We start from the raw sequence: 18,269 nt of genomic DNA on the forward strand, positions 1-18,269 counted from the left end.
TCAAAAACTGATAAAATCGGGTTGAAATCGAGTGAAATCGGTAAAATCGGATGAAATCGCAAAAAATCACAATTTTAGTACTAATTTTACGATTTTAACAAAAGCATATACTGCACTGCAATAGTGCAATATATATTTCCTCTAGACCAATAACGACATGCCATTTGTCCACACAAAAGATGTGCTGCCAGGCGCCAGTTACGCCCCAAAAGGGATGACATATATGCTGCAATAATGCACTTCCTTGTCAGGCTCGATTCCCAAAATATGCCCTCTTGCCTTCACTTCAACGGGCATGACCTGGGCTTAGCTAATATGTTCATGAATGCTAAGAGTACTAGCCAATGTGATCTTGTGTAACATTTTTTTAAATTTATTTTTATTTAATTATATAAACATTAAAATATGTATTTATAAAAAAATAATTAAAATTTTAAGTCAAAATTATCTCTGCTCATGAGTAACATGGTTTATGAAATAAAAATCAATGACAATTAAATACTTGTTAGATTCTAATAACTTGAATCAAGGAGGAAAGAAAATGTTTATCTTTATCTTTAATAAAAACTCAATTTCCATATTCATGTATTTCTTTTTCTTTTATATATATATTTTTCAATTGTTTTGATGTATTAATATTAAAAATAAAAAATATATTATTTTAATATATATAAATTTTTATTTAAACCATATATTTTATGGTGCTTGAACTATGTATGAATTTTTATTTGAACCATATATTTTAAGATGCTTAACTATGTATGAAAAAAAATTCCTTACAATTTTATGTTTTTACGATCCGAGTTTATTTTGTATTTTCCGTGCCGTGTTAAAAATGCATTTTTGACAATTTTGGGTGATATCTTTTGAATTATTAGAACTAAGAATTGTGGTATCTTTTTTAATTATCGATCTTGTCAAAATTATATTAGTCATCAGCTTGTCTATTTAATAATATGATTTATGTTGATTTGATATTTATTTTATTTAAGTTTGATATGAGTTAAATGCTAGGATTTTTATTGGAATATTTCTAAAATTTTCTTAGCATTTCAATGATTTTGATTGAAAATTTGTTTTTAACAAATATACACATTTTGTTTTCCGAGCTTTCAATGAAGGAATGTTAGATGTGGGATTTTTTTGCTTAAGAAAAAAAATAATAACTTAAGAAAAAAATAAAAAATAAAATGTTTGAAAACTAATGTACCACAAAGTATTGAGCTTGGCTATCGACAAACTGTTGCACTCTTTTTTGGAGTGCATAACCCCGCACATGCATTTCCACAAAAAGCTTCATTGAGCTTGGTTCACATCCAAGAGTTATAGCCAACAAGATAAAAATATTGTTAGTTAAATATATTGATAAAAAACAATAAATTTAAAAAATAAATATAATTAAAATAAATCTTACCATCTGCTTCACATGTGAAATGAATAAAACAAAGTTGTTGGTGTGCGTGGTAATGAAATTGTGAATTTACCGACTCTGGTTCTCCACACTAGTCTATGACCGTTTTGTGAAACACTCGGATGTCACGTGTTGATTGTATTCCACCCATATAGTCTTCGAGATGTATGGTGGCATGCAATCCTTCCAAACCGCCACGCCATTTCAGCCTAGTAGATCGTTTTCTTTTGTGCATCGTATAAAAAATCATGCAACCTATATGGTTCAAACGGATTATCTATAAGTAAATGAAAAATAAAATTTTAATATTCAGAAAAAAAAAATTTATCCTGATTTCGATGTTATCTAGTTGCAGCATGATTCTCTGAAATCTTCCTTGCAACATTATCATTTGCTCTATCCCACTCAAATTTTCCCTTGCAGTAAAAATTTTAAAAAAACTTAGTAATTTCAATAAAGTAAATGAATTAACATAATAACAATTAAAAATTTAAGTTAATACTAACCTTAAACCTTGAAAACCATGCGTCAACCTGCGGTTTCCATTCTGGATGTTCGAAAACGTGGCTCTATTAAAACAATAAAATTTCCATCAACGATTTAAATGCCGATGTTATTATTCGGGCAACCTTAATGTTTGTGAACCTAAAATTGGATAAATTTAATAAAATATTATTTATTCAAAAATTATTAAACATGTCGTTATGAAAGAAAAATAAATTTACATTGAAAGGTCATCTTTCCATTGCGTCTTGTACTTGTGGGTGAAAGGATTCCCCTGTGAAGGGATCCCCCCCTCTATGTTGCGGCATTGCAATCGACGAGGCAGCGTCGTGAGTCGATGCATGTGCCTCAAATGCCTTTTCTTGGTCGGCACCTAATGACTCGTGGTTATTATCATCGCTGTTAGAAGAACTAGCAATGATCTTGTGCTCACAACGTGCAATTGATTTTTCCCTAGGTATCTACACAAATTTACATAAAAAAAAAATAATTTTGATATTTTTTAAAAAAATTCAGCAGCACCTCCTCTATACAATAAACTACCCGAAATTTTTAATCCTACAAATAGACAACATATATGTCACAAACCAATTGATTTTATTCAATTTCTACCAACAATTTTGAATAATTATTCAATTTCATAGAAAATTCTCATTTTCTACATGATAATATTTGTAATCCTAAATTTACAAGAATTTATTTTAAATGGAATACATACAATATAGTAATTAAAATTAATCCTACACATTTAATTAAATATTAACAACAAAATTAAACAAAAAATAACTAAAATTCAACAAAATAATGAAAAACATATTTCAATAACAACTACTATCCAACACAATTATTTCTAAATGCTAATACTTGTGATCCTAAATTAACAAAAAATTGTTCTAAATGGAATGCAATACAAAAGAATAATTAGATTTAATCCTATACATTTAATAAAATTGAACAACAAATTTTAAAATAATAAATAAAATTCAACAAAATAATGAAAAAATACTCTATTCAATAACAACTAAAATTCAACACAACATTACTTCATAAAATTATAAAGAACAAATAATTGAACAAAAACAAAGACCAAAAAGAAAAAATAATGCAAAAACAAATGATGAATAAGAAATGAAAAATTGTTACCTTAATGGCGTGCTTAATTTCAAAGTTGAACCAGGTGTGATACAAAAGAAAAATGAAAATGAATTGTTAAAAAATCTCAAAAATTAAGAAAAATAAGAAGAAAATACTTCAAAAAATTAACCCACAAATACCTGTTAATTGTGTTGAGAGAAAGGAAGTTTGAGTTCTAAACTTGATGTTTCAGAGACAAAATAGAAGAGTAGGCCACAAATAATAGGAGATAAGAACTAAGTTTCTAAGTTGAGAGGAAAAAAAAATGAAGTTTGTTGTGCCCGTAGAGCTTTTATATTAGGTTTTATGGACGAAATTCCTGACATAAAATTAAATATTATTATTTTTAAATGTTTCATCTGTGATGCAGTCTGTAAAGTCAAATTGAAATTTTCGATCCGCACTAAAAATTACAAAAACCCCTCCATATTTTTTAATTTTGTCCATTATTTTGTTGGTAAAATAGTAAACAGTCGACAATCAGAAATGTGTATATCGGTCAGAAATGCATTAATAACTAGCATGTAGGAATTCTCATTCCGTAGGTGATTTCATTGGGAAACCTGTAAAAACATGCACCTCAGTCAGTAAAAGCATTAATTGTCAGCGCGTTGAAAATCTCATTCTATCGGTGATTCTATTGGAAACATTAAAACCTTTAATTGACATCACCAACTTGTGAAGGAGAACAATATTCATCGCCTCTGAAATATACTAATAGACATAGCTTGTCAGTATATCTGTGTATAATGAACAAGCTGTCATATTTTTATTGATATGAAACAGTATCTGATACTAGATTATATCTATATTTCTTATTTATTTATTTTACAAATATTTAAATTAATAGATGCACCACAATTCAATAATAAATTATGCTATACTATACATGTAAATAAATTATTTTGTCGAAGTGGAACTGCGATTTTGTCGTAGTGGCCAACCGAAAGGTGGAAAGTTCAGAAGATTGCCAATGATGAAGATTTCAGGTACTTGCACTTTTCACTGTTATACTAAACATGCAAATAAATTATGTTTGAAACTACTTGATTCTTTTTTTATAAAGGCAACGAGTTTGCATGATGGATATGTAGAGACTATCAGAAATTGACCATGGAACACTTCAAAGTTTCATGCTGTTCTTGTAAATAAACAACTTGGAATTATAATTATAAAGTCCGGGAGTCAATCTGATTCAAGAATTGGATTGCGGGTTCACCTCCTCAACCCATTCAAACTTAAAAATAAAAACCTAAAATTATATCTTTTTATTAAAAAAAAGTTCCCCACTAACCTGGGCCGAGTGAAGAGCTCCTCTGCATGCCTGAATGTTCTAGGACGTGTTGTCATAGCTTGAAACAGATGAATTACTTCTCTCTACAAGCATCAACTTGATTTTTGAGAAATGTATTAGCAAATATTCTTCCTAAGAATCTCGAACTTAAAGCACAAAGGCAAAACCTTGTCTCGGTTTCTTTGCCAAAACTTAATCAATCACAGCACTTTTTTTTATTCTTTTGAGATGATAAAGTTCGCATGCCATAAATTAGGTTGAGCTAGATGTGCAAGGAACATGCAAGGATGGCACAAGAGTGGATTACGTTTTGGCATCTCCAAACACACCGTGCAAGTTTGTTCCAGGTGATCTCACCCTCAAGGCGCTTCTGATCATCATATGGTTAAAGGAGGTGAGGGTTATCAAGGGACTGCAATTAGAGGAGCCCAGCAAGCAAAGCATAAAAGTATATTGACAAGACCACCAAAATGAGCTCTTAATAAATAATATAGCAAAATCTTTAATGAAAGGGTAATTAATGGGCAATTAAAAAGAAATTGATGGATTCTAGCTAGAAAGGAAGCAGTAAGAAGTATAGCTAGGAAAGCATGCTAGAATCCATGAATGAAGATGTTTGTCAAGTTTCATAGTTAAACAATTGGATAATATTTTTTAAAAAAAAATTCAAAGTAATTTTTGGATTTTTTTTCCGATAACCAACAAAAATTAACAATACCTTGAGTATATCAACGTTATTTTTTTATTATTTTTTATTAACACAGCCAATCATGATTCAAGTCTCTAATAACTCAAATATTAACTCTAGAGAAGAGAAGATTTTTTAACCGATGTTGTTACAGGCTAGCAAAGCAACGGATATCAGAAATCTTCTCGAATGGATTGTATTCATGATGAGATTGTAACTAGTTTAATAGAAAAATAAAAATAGAATCTTAATATCACATTGTTGTGTTAATGACATATTAATAATCCAGTGCACAATAATGTAATTCAAAACTACAAAATCACTACATGTTTTTTTTTAGTCATTTTATTATTAAAACCAAATTTTAACCACACACCTTTAAATTGCTTTTTATTTAACAATAATTTCAATTGTATTTTTAACCAAATACATATTTTAACCCAACCAACAACAACTAAAAATGATTTTCTTAAATCTATTTTTTTCAAATCGCAACCGCAAAAGCTACCACAATGTCAAACACGCACTAAGACTATCCAAAATAATAACTTTTTTCCCATTTCCTAGCATTCTCCCTTTACACAGGCTGAACTAAGCTGGTATAGTTGATCCTCATAGGTGAACTTCACTCACAAGTTTAAATAGAGGGTGAGAATTTGGTTGATCTCTCTAATTATAAAGTCAATCTCAAACTTTTTTAGAGAATAATGACATTTACTTGAATAAGAGGGATGTGTATGACGTGGGATGTGCTAAAAGTAAACTAATTTAAGAAAATTAGTTGAATTGATCGACCTATTAGAAACAGGTCAACCAGTTGAGACTGAGTGACCAGTTGGATTAAGTAAATTGGTCGACCGGTTGAGAAACGGTGGACCGATTCAGTTGGAAGAAAACAGTTCCTATTCATATTAAAATTTTATTGTATTAGTTTAATTCCTTGATTATTTAGGGCTTTATGCCCAAAAATAGCTTGTAATTCAGCATTATTAAGTAGTACAAAAAGAGACAGAATATCTAAGAGAGCTTATAGAGAAACACTTAATAAAATTATATCTTCCTCTCAATCTTCTTCTTGTTCTTGGCATTGCATTATTGTTTTTGATCTTATACTAGAGCTATCTTTCTTCTAACAAGTGGTATCAAACCTTAAGTTTGTTTAGTTAACATGGTCAGTCCAAACTTCACACTTTAATGTCTTAAATTGATAAAGGACAACTATGAAACTTAATGTATTCAAGTAAAATTTTAGCTAGGTTTTCAAGATGTATAAGAGATGGTTGAAAAGGCTTTGAAGAGCTTATAGATGGAGAAAAGTTGACTTCAGTCCAACAAAGATGCTTTGGAAAAGGCACAAAGGAAGGATCAATAAGCTCTAACAATTATCTATCAATGTCTCGATGATGCCACTTTTGAGATAGTGGCTAATGCAACCACAACCAAAAAAGCATGGAAAGTTTTGCAAGAATCAAACCAAGGAGCTGATAATGTGAGAAAAGTACATTTACAAAAGCTATGTGATGTCTTGAAAAGTTACATATGCTTGAATAAGAGAATATTTTAGAATACTTTGTAAGAGTATTTGTTATATACAATCAAATGAAGAGATATGAAGAGAAGATGAAAGAGACACATGTGGTAGAGAAGATACACACTAGCTGTAAAAGAAGTTCCATTATGTGGTAATCGCGATAGAGGAGTCGCAAAATATGTATGTTCTTTCAATCCAAGATATCATAGGAAAATTTCAAGTCTATAAAGAAATAGTCGGTGAGATTCAAAAGGATATGGGTGCACAAACACTTTTTTCAAAGTAAGATGGTTCTGGATATTCTCAAAGGGGTAAAGGATGTGGACAAAGCAAAAGAGAAGGGAGAGATAGATTTGGAAGATGAGGTCGTGACAGCGTCAACAGGTCAACCAATCAACCGCATGAAGGAAACCGATCGATCGATTACACTGACAATGACAATTTAAAATTTGGGTTTGACAAATTAAAAGTTAAATGCTATAATTTTTTAAAGAGAGATCATTATACTAGGAATTGCTGGAGTCTAACCAAGAAGGTTAAGGAAAATCCAAATCTAATGATAAAAAAGGAGAATGAAGCAACTCTATTATTAGTGCATGATAAGAGAATACAAGGCAAAGAGAACATGTGATATCTAGATAATAAGTTGCTTTTCATTTACTTATTTTGTGGTTAAATATGGTTTTTAAATTGTTTTTTAATTGAAAAATTATTAAATTAATACTTTTAGATACTTTTCAATGCTTTGAATATGCTAATATTAAAAATAAAAATAAAACTAAAAAACAAATATTATTTTAACATATTTTACTTTACATTTCATTACCAAACACGAACTTAATCTTAAACAATCATACATTGAAGGATTGATTGATTAGTCCTGCATAGGTGAAGAAGTTGAGCTGAACTAGTCTTCAGCTTCAAATTTACAAATGGAATTAAGACAATTCACATTACCTCTTACTGTGACAAAATACAAACTTATTATACATATTGAAGGGAAATTAATGATATATCCATTCCTCCCTCTTCTTAAACAATCATACAAATTCAAAGACGAAGCATTCTCAGGGTATAGAGCTGCAAATCAGGAACCAATTTCCTCAAGACTTTTGCAACCTATTTGTTTATAGTATAGATGTATTCATCATCGCTAAGAATCCTGTGAGGAATCACTTGAAGGGTATCCAATTCCATGGCGCTTGTTAGGGAACAGCATGAACACGGTACCCGAAACTGCACCAATGGCAGGAGGCAACACCATGAGCAACACCTTCTCAGTGGACTCGAAAGAAGGATAAAAGCACTTGACTGTGTTGCTATCCAACAGGGACAGCACAGCAAACACGATCAGGGAGAAAAAAGCATGAGCAAAGTCACCAACTCGAAGCTTGTAGCTTGACAAGTCCACGGACGACCCAGCAGAATCTGAAGATGGCCAAAGCCCTTTCATGGTTGCAATTCCATAGTGGGTCCAGCCATCACTGCCCCTGTAACTGTCGGTGAAGCAAGAGAAACAGCAAGAGAAGCCACAGAGGCCCATGAGAATGCCACTCAGGTACTTGTTAACGGTGTGGCATTGGCCGTTGTTGGTCAAGACAGGGTTAAGGAATTGGAACATAAAAACTGTTCCTGTTGGGAGGAGCTTTATGAGGTTTCCAACTCCTGAAAATGTCTTGTCCTGGATGGAGCTTTCCTTGGTTTTAGTGGCCATTTGTCTATCTATGTGCTTGCTGTTTTGTGCTCAATCTTTTTGCTGATGATTCTTGAAACACACCTTGCAAGTATATATAGCTAGACAGTTCTGGGATATCTATCGTATGGGATTTGTATAGATTAGAATATTATATCAGAGCTGAGCATGAGAGAATGTTGCTTCTACGTAAAATCTCAAAGGTGTGTGCAACAAAAGAAAATTAGTCTTGCTTTTACTCTTCGAAAGGGTGGCCATCTCTTACAAATCCAAACCTTGAAGCATTGGATTTTGTTATATTTAGATGCTCAAAAAACGTAAAAGTTGCTCTCACACAGATTTTGGATCGTCAACAAATTAATATCTGGAATTGAACACATTGCTAACTAAGATCAAGAAAAAAAACATAAATCATCGTAAGAGCAAAGCTTAAATATTATTTTTTTTGGTATACCAACAAATGATCTCTAACTATATTTTTCATCAAACGTGTTGGAAACATTTAGTGATGACGTCGGTGACATTTATAATAGTTTGTAGTTCGTTTTTCTTTACTATTCAAACGATTTCTTGGAGAATATTCTGTATGAAATTGATGCGTAAATTTAATTAATCACTTGCTATGCTTAATTACCTTCTCAAGAAAAAGAGAGTTGATACAGTTGTATGTTGGAGAATATTTTGGTTGCTATACTTAATCACCTTCTCAAGAATATCTTTTAGAATTTTGTAATATGGATAGTGAAACGGGTCACAGCATAAAAATCAAATCTGAAAAAATAATAATTTATAACTCATAACCAACCAAAATAATTATTGATGAACATGAAAAAACAATAAAAAAAAACTATTTAAAAAACATAGATTTTTAAAAAGAATTATTTAAAAAGAAAAGGAACTAAATTTGACACAAAATAACATAAAGCTAAATTATAAGAGATGAAATTAAAAAATAATTTCAATCTAGAAAAGGATAAGAATAACTAAAAATAATAATAAAAAGAATGAGGATCATATTTGATATAAAAATAAAATGTCAAATGATAAAATTCAAAGACAAATCAATTCAATAAAGGATTCAAAACAAAATACATTACAATTAAAAGAATGAGTACCCAATCTAATATAGAAACCAAGTATAAAGAGAAGAAATTAAAAAAAAACTTTATAAATAATTCAAGACCAGATACACTATAATTAAAAGAATAAGAACCAAATTTGATACAAAAATAAATTATAAATAGATGAAATGGAAAAAAAAATTAACTTAACAAACAATTGAAGGACAAATAACCAAACCTTATTGTCTTTTTTTTTTTCCAATAGGCAACACAATTTTCTAGGAAGAAAGAGGGAGGGAAAAAAACCCCAGCTGGAGCTCCTATGTGGTCTGCCTTGGCACACGCACCTCGCCACTGTATTTTGGGTGGCGAGGCTCATCGAACATCGCCCCAAAAGGCGGCGTTCGGTTCTGTTTTGGCATCGTACACGTCACTTGAAGGGTACTAACAGCGCTCTCACGCGCCATCCATTTCTGAATATAAATAATAATTTATATATATACAAATACCTAATTACCCCTTACCTCACCTAATATTTACAATAAAATCATATGAAAACAACGAAAACACCCCTATATGCAGCCTTATTTTTTTTGAAATCCAAGTGTGATTTCATATTTGCATTGTTTCAATAAAAGAAAAAGACAGAGAAGCCCCTCAACACATGCGTACTTTCCCCAGGGCAATGGCTGTAACTTCAATGTTTAATAATTTCGGATCAGTTTGCATGCTACATGAAAAACTGATTGCTAATTCATAGGCCCCTCATTTCTTTAATGTCAAATATATCTCATGAAAAAGACAATCATGCCCCTAACCACATGCTTAACAAGTTTGGCTGGCAATAATAATTTCGTCTATTGGTGAACAGTAAAAGACCTAGGGTTTTAGTTTTTTGTCTTTTGTTGTAATGTTATGGAATATCAATATATCAATGCATATAGTATAATATAATATATTTATATTTATATTACATTTCTAGAAGATAAACTAAAATATACAATATGCATATCAGAGAGCGCATGCAACCTAGACCCCTCTACTGTATGGAAATGCAGAGTCAAATAAATTTATAGAGAAAGGTGCGTGCCACCAACCCTATATATTTCCCTCTCCTTTCTAATTAATTAATCCCTTGCCCTATCTAAGAGTAGAGCCCTATCTAACTTCGGCATTCTCATTTATTTTCCACCATAAACTCCATATATATATATATATATATATATATATATATATCAAAATAATATTTTTTTATTTTTTTAAAATTATTTTTGACAACATCGTATTAAAACAATCTAAAAATATTAATTTAAAATAAAAATAAATAAATAATAAATATTTTTTAAAAAAATATTTTAAAACAAAAAAAATAATTGCCTGTTTCATTGCCTATTTCATACCTTCATCTCTGTTTTAGAGATATAAGTTGCCAAAAGAAAAAACAACTGTAACAATGGAATCTAAAAATTCCTTTTATCCTTTTTTTTATTTAAGAGTATTTAAAAATATGGTAACAATTATATTTTAAAAAATATTTTTTTTTGAAACTATATTAAAATTAAAGATATAAGTTTAAAAAAAAAAAAAAACAAATACCAATTAGTGCGCGCGCCCATGAAATAATGGATTCAGAAATCAAGAGATTCTTGACAGCAATAATGGTTTTTGGCTAAGATTTTCCTTTCTTTTTGTAAAGTGGAGAGGCCCACAGTCCCAAAACTGGACGGGACTTCTATCTCATCTGCCCAACGGTACACACCACCGTATATGCAGCGGAGGACCCCGACTCCACCACCTTTTCTCCACCCAAATAAAAGGAGCACAAACAGATAATATCCAAGAAAATTTCCCACTTCTTGAAAAGTAGGGAGATTCTGTCCAAATATGTTTTTTAAAAATCATTTGATAGTCAAAAGTTACCGCTATAACCTGACTTTTTAGAATTTTAAATCTCGTATAACATTTTAACATCAATTATGACGTAATATTTCTTACAGTCGTAGCTCAATTAACTCTAGTATTTTTCCTTTTAAGAGATTTCAGATTTGAATCTCTACTTTATAATAATAATAATATTATTATTTAGAGCCAAATTATTTTTGTGTTTTCAAAGTTTTTTTGAAAAAAAAAATATTTTTTTTTATTTGCTTCATATTATTATTATTTTTTATATTTTCATATTGTTTTAATGTATTAATATTAAAAATAAATTTAAAAAAATATAAAAATAATATTTTAATATATTTTTAAATAAAAAAATACTTTAAAAATAACCATAATACTAAAACTTCTTGACACATGGTTTTGCAAGTGTAAGGACTTTTGTAGCCCATCATACATGCATGCATGCATGTAGCGGCGGAACTAAGGGGAGACCAGCATTTTTTTTTAGTTTTTAAATATAATAATTAATAGTAATAAATTATTATTTTATTAGTTATATTTGATTTTAAAACTATACCTCTGTATAATAAGCTTTTCAATTCAATTCCCTTTCTTTATTTTTCAATTGAATTCCTTTCCTTTACTGACTATTTTCTCTCTCTCTTTCTTTTCTAACCCTAACTAAAAAATCTAATAATACAAAGCAATAGATTAAAGCAAAGCTACTACTTTTTTCATCAAAACAAGATAATTGGTAACTAAATTTATTTTTTTTATGTTTGTTAAAAAATAGCAGAATTATATATATATATATATATATAATTCTGCTATTTTTTTTCAGATCTACTAGTTTTACCATTTTTTATTTCTTGTTATAGTGAATGTTGTTTTTTCTAATTAATTGGATATATTTTAATGAGCAGCCTCCTACTATAATCGACATTGCTCATTTGATTAGAGATCCAAGCAATCGTCCTCAAATTTGAGAATACCCGGTTAATCAACAAGATGAAATTAGAAGGGCATACATTAATTTGAGGTCATATCAACCTTTGATGTCTGAATATCCGCTGACTGGTAAAAAACATTCTCGTTGATTTCAATCTCATTGGTTTAAAAGTTATCAATGGCTTGAATATATCAGAGAAAAAAACTGCATTTTGTTTCCCTTGCTATCTATTTTCAAGTAAGTCATCTGGAAAGCTAGGATCAGGCACATTTACTGTTAAAGGATTTAATTGTTGGAAGAAAGTTAATGATGGGGAACGATGTGCTTTTTTAACTCATATGGAAAAAGGTCCAAATTCAGCTCATAGATTTGCTACCAGTTGCTTGGAAAATTTGAAAAATCAGTCATGTCATATTGAGAAGGTAGTTAAGAGGCAAACTACTCAAGAAATTCTAAATAATCGATTGCGTATTAAAGCTTCAATATATATTATTTGTTGGCTCACATTTCAAGCATGTGCTTTTAGAGAACATGATGAACGCCCAGAATCAAAAAATCGAGGTAATTTTCTTGAAATGTTGGAACTTTTAGCATCATATAATGAACAAGTAGGTGCTCTTGTTTTGGATAATGCTCCATAAAATGCTAAATACACCTCGCATCAAATTCAAAAGGAAATTTTGCATGTCTTTGCTAGAAATGTTCAGTCTTCAATTCGTCATGAGATTGATGATGCAAGATTTTGCTTCATTGTTGATGAAGCTAGAGATGAATCCAAAAGAGAGCAAATGGCCCTTATTATTAGGTTTGTTGATAGAAGTGGATTTATACAAGAATAATTTTTGGATATTGTTCATGTCAAAGACATAATTGCTTTAACTCTTAAGAAAGAGATTTCCTTTGTTTTATCTCATCACAGCTAGAGAAATATCTGATGTTCACACTTTTTTTCAGAACTTGATTTTTATTATTAACATTGTTAGTGCTTCTTGCAAGCGTAATGATGAATTACGAGCTTTTCAAGCAGCTACAATTGAACATTTAGTTGATATTGGTGAGATTGAAACAGGTAAAGGAGTTAATCAAGTAGGTGGTTTGGAACAACTTGGGGATAGCAGATGGAGTTCGCACTTCAAATCCATTTGTAGTTTGATAAAAATGTATGGGGCAACTTGCTTGGTTCTTGAAAACATCGCTTTAGATGGATCTACTTATTCTCAACGTGGTGATGCGGCTTTGTCATTTAAGTTGCTAATATCATTTGATTTTGCATTTATCTTGCTAATGCGGAATTACTGATGTGCTTTGCCAAGCTTTGCAACAGAAATCTCAAGACATTTTAAATGCTATGCATTTGATGACTACCACAAAGACTTTAATTCAGAAGTTAAGAGATGATGGCTGGAAACTCTTTTAGAAGAAGTGACATCATTTTGTAAGCATCAAGACATTGAAGTTCCTGATATGGATGCTTGTTTTTCTAGTGTGGGACAATCTTGTCGTAAAACAAAATCAATAACAGTTGAGCATCACTATTGAGATGATATATTTACAGCTATCATTGATCAATAGTTGCAAGAGCTAAATAATAGATTTAATGAGCAGACGATTGAGCTTCTTAAGTTGAGCGCAGCTTTAGATCCTAAAAATAACTATAAATTATTCAGCGTTGAAGATATATGCTTACTTGTTGACAAGTTCTATCTTGAAGACTTTTCTGACCAAGAAAAAACTCATTTGAGATTTCAATTGCAGCATTATGAGCTTGATGTACCCAATCATCCAAAGTTAAAGAATATGTCATCGATTGCTGATTTATGCCAATGATTGGTTGAAACAGAAAAATCAACAATTTATCCACTCATTGACAGGTTGATTCGGCTTATTTTGACTCTTCCTGTTTCGACAACAACTAAACGAGCTTTTTCAACGATGAAGATTGTTAAAATAAGACTTTGTAATCGGATGGAGGATGATTTTCTTGCAAATTATTTGATTGTCTATATAGAAAAAGAAATTGCTGAAAGATTTACAATTGATATGATAATCGATGATTTTTACTCCATGAAAGAACTATAAGCATAATTAAATTAAATATGTAAGAATTATTCTTTATTATTTTTTACTTTATTGCAGTGTTTTATCAAACATAAATAATGCATCGCTTTAACTAATGTTTCTTATATATTTTGTATATTTATATTTGATAGGTACAAAGACCAACAAAATTAAAGTGATGAATACATTATGAAGATGAAATTAACTTCATAGCTTTGACTCAATTTGGTATTGCTTTAAACTTCTTATTGATAAAATGAGTTTCACTCTATGAATTTTATTCATAATATTTGTATACAGATTTCAAGTTAATTAATTCATCAATACATCTGCCTTTATATAGCAGTAAGCAGTAGAAACTATTCCTTGACTTCTACGGAAAGACCCCTACAATTGCGGTTTGTTATAAACGAATTCCTAACTGATATAACCATATTCTGCATGAGTAACAGCAAGGTGAAACTAACATAATGTTAACACCCCCTCTCAAATTGGTGCATAGATATCATCCATGCCCAATTTGTCAATACTGGTATGAAAAACTTGGCTGGATACTGCCTTCCTCAGCACATCTGCAAGCTGATCTTGCGATCGAATATGAGGAACTTCGATAATTTTTGCTTCTAATTTTTCCTTGATAAAATGTCTATCAACTGCAACATGCTTAGTTCTATCATGTTAGACAGGGTTATGAGCAATGTCGCATGCCGTCTTGCTATCACAATACAATCTCATAGGACTTGTTTGCTCAACCTGTAATTCCTGCATCAAATTTTTTATCCATAATAATTCACATATCGCTTTGGTCATTCCCCTGTATTCAGCTTCAGCTGAGGATCTAGCTATTACTTCTTGTTTCTTACTTCGCCAGGTGACCAAGTTTCCACCCATAAATGTGAAATATCCCGATGTAGATCTTCGATCCTGTATTGACCCTGCTCAATCAGCATCGGTATATCCATCAATCTTCAAGTTATCCCCCTTTTTAAATGGAATTCCTTTACTCGGAGATGATTTCAAGTAGTGCAAGATACGGGTGACAGCTTTCATATGTTCTTCACTAGGGGAGTGCATAAACTGACTGATTACACTTAAAGCACAAGCTAAATCAGGTCTGATATGTGCAAGATACATTAATCTTCCCACTAGTCTCTGATAACGTTCTTTATTAGTGTGGATTTGTTGTGGATGTATACTCAGTTTCAGGTTTTCTTCTATAGGAGTGCTGACAGGACTACAAGCTGTCATACCTGTTTCTTTTAACAAATCTAGGGCATACTTTCGTTGAGACAAAAAAATTCCTTCTTTCGATCTTAATACTTCAATACCAAGAAAGTATTTTAAGTGACATAGAGATTTCATTTCAAATTCCTGGGCAAGACGATTCTGCAATGCTTTCTGCTCTCTAGGATTATTTCTGGTTACTATCATATCATCCACGTATATGATCAGAGCTGTGACTTCTCCCTTTTTTGTTTTCAAGAATAACATATGGTCTGAGTTGCTTTGCTTGTATCCAATGGATTTCATGAAATTAGTGAACCTCCCAAACCATGCTCTTGGAGATTGCTTTAACCCGTATAGGGATTTCTTTAGCCTGCATACCTTTGTGCTTCCTTTGATTTGCATAATACATCCAGGAGGTAATTCCATATATACTTCTTGGAGATCCCCATGTAAAAATGCATTTTTTACGTCAAGTTGATATAGAGGTCAGTCAAGGTTCACGGCCAGAGATAGTAGGATACGAACAATATTTATCTTGGCCACCGGTGCAAATGTTTCCATATAATCAATCCTATAAGTTTGAGTGTACCTTTTGGCGTCAAGCCTTACTTTAAACCTTTCAATGGTGCCATTCACTTTGTGTTTAATGGTAAACACCCACCGGCATCCAACCGGTACCTTTCCTGCAGGAAGTTCAACCACTTCCCATGTGCAATTTTTTTGAAGGGATCTCATTTCTTCATTCATGGCCTCTTTCCATCTTGAATCTGTTATGGCTTCCTGCACACTGTTAGGAATAGATATAGCAGATATTTGATTCATAAAAGTTTCATTTTCCTTTGATAATCTATGGTAGGACACAAAATTACTCAGAGGATAATGAGGTTTAGAGGTGAGAAGTGGTTCATACGCAGTTTTGGGTTTTCCTCTTGTGGTTCTGTGGGGTAGAATCTTGAGTTGAGTTTCAGAACTTACTTGAGGTTCAGTTACAGATTCAAACTCAGGACACAATTGAAGTGGGGAAGCTGGCAACTGAGGTACCTGAGTTTCTTGTTACAGTACCTCTATTTGGTTTTCTTCACTTCCAGTGGTTTGTTATGGTTCTGCTTCTATATATTCTTCATTAATTCCATCTTGCATGGTATGTGAAAATGTATTACTAGAATGCTTATCTCTTGTAACATATAGGTCATCATAACATGTCTGCCAGTTACCCTTGTTGTGCTCCTGACTTGAGGATTTAGGGGCAGAGTAATACATTATATTTTTATGGAACACAACATCAAGCGTGACGTAGAGTTTTTGAGTTGGTGGATGATAGCAGCGATAACCTTAATGATGCTGGGCATAACTAACAAATATGCACTTGAGTGCTCGCGGTTCCAGGTCATTCCTTAATGGTTTATGAAGATGAACAAAAGCTGTACATCCAAAAACTCTTAGTTGCAAATGTGACACAGCAGAAGAACATATTGTTTTATGAAGAACACTCAATAAGGTCTGAAATCCTAATGTGCTTGAGGGTATCCGGTTGATAAGATATGTTGTTGTTGTGATAGCTTCACCCCAATATTTAGTTGATATATGAGCTTTAAATAAAGAGGCTTGAACAACTTCAAGAAGCTGGTGGTTCTTACGTTCCGCAACCTCATTTTGTTGAGGGGTGTAAGGGCAAGTGGTTTGGTGAACAATTCCATGATTAATTAGATATTGTTTCAACTCCTGATTAACGAATTCTCCACCATTGTCGCTACGGAGAACCTGTATTGCAGAACTATATTGTGTGGCTACCATGTTATGAAATTGTTTGAATAATGAACTTACTTCACTTTTGCATTTCATTAGGCAAATCCATGTCATACGTGTGTGATCATCAATAAAAAAAATAAACCATCGTTTACCATTAAGAGTGGAGGTATTTGCTGGACCTCATACATCTGAATGTATAACCATAAACGGTGTTGGGCTTTTATTCATGCTGTTTTGAAATGGAACCCGATGACTTTTAGCCAATTCACACACATCACATTTAAACTCTGTGTCAGGTAGCTGCACAAAGAGTTTCGGTATTAATTTCTTCAAATATCCAAAGGATGAGTGACCTAAACGTTTATGCCATAACCAAATTTCAGAGTTTACAGCAGATTCAAAGTTTGCAGTAGATTTATTCATGGAGAATGCTTAAGCTAACTGGTGACAACTTACTGGTGTTAAATCCAAATAATAGAGCTTTCCCCTTCTAATACCATAACCAATTGTCTTCCGAGTTTGAATATCCTTGAAAACACAAAGGTTATGCCAAAAAATAACAATGCATTGCAGAGCAAGAGTTATTTGAGCAACTGAAAGTAAATTATAATTAAGAGTTGTAACAACTAATACGAAGTCAAGAATTATATTTTCAGTAAGGATGACAGAACCTTCCCCATTAACAGACGATGAGGTACCATTTGCTGAGGATATAATATATTGTTCTAATAGTTTAAAAGATTAAAGCCACAATTTGTCAAAGGTCATATGGTCAGTAGCTCCGGAATCAATTATTCATTCATTTCTACTGCTAAGAGTGGAGGTATGAAAGGCTTTACCAGATTCTTCCTTTGTGTGTGTTGAAGGAAGTTGATGTTCTGCCACAGATTCTTTCTTAGTCGTGAGACTAGTCATTGTTTTGATTGAAGGATGTTCTGCCACTGCAACTAAAGCATGAGTATTTGGTTTTGAGTTTTGTTTACGAGGTGCTTTAGCAGGATCCCACCATTCTGGATATCCAATTAATTCATAGCATTTCATCTTTGTATGTCCAATCTCACCACAGTGTGTGCAAACATATTCTGA

At 31.7% G+C, this 18,269-nt stretch overlaps 1 protein-coding gene across 1 annotated transcript; it reads right to left on the reverse strand.

Annotated features, from left to right (window-relative positions):
- Positions 1-7,354: 7,354 nt before the first annotated feature.
- LOC133697860 (protein DMP2-like) lies at positions 7,355-8,333 on the reverse strand. Its single transcript, XM_062120671.1, has one exon. It carries the CDS (start codon positions 8,274-8,276, stop codon positions 7,716-7,718), a length of 561 nt encoding a protein of 186 aa, XP_061976655.1. The 5' UTR covers positions 8,277-8,333; the 3' UTR covers positions 7,355-7,715.
- Between the last annotated feature and the right edge of the window lie 9,936 nt (positions 8,334-18,269).

This window comes from Populus nigra, chromosome 6 (genome assembly GCF_951802175.1).
Source record: "Populus nigra chromosome 6, ddPopNigr1.1, whole genome shotgun sequence".
Classification (NCBI taxonomy): domain Eukaryota; kingdom Viridiplantae; phylum Streptophyta; class Magnoliopsida; order Malpighiales; family Salicaceae; genus Populus; species Populus nigra.

Bases quoted from the DNA above. Each gene is read 5' to 3' on its own strand.
- LOC133697860 (XM_062120671.1), bottom strand. From the start codon at position 8,276: ATGGCCACTAAAACCAAGGAAAGCTCCATCCAGGACAAGACATTTTCA.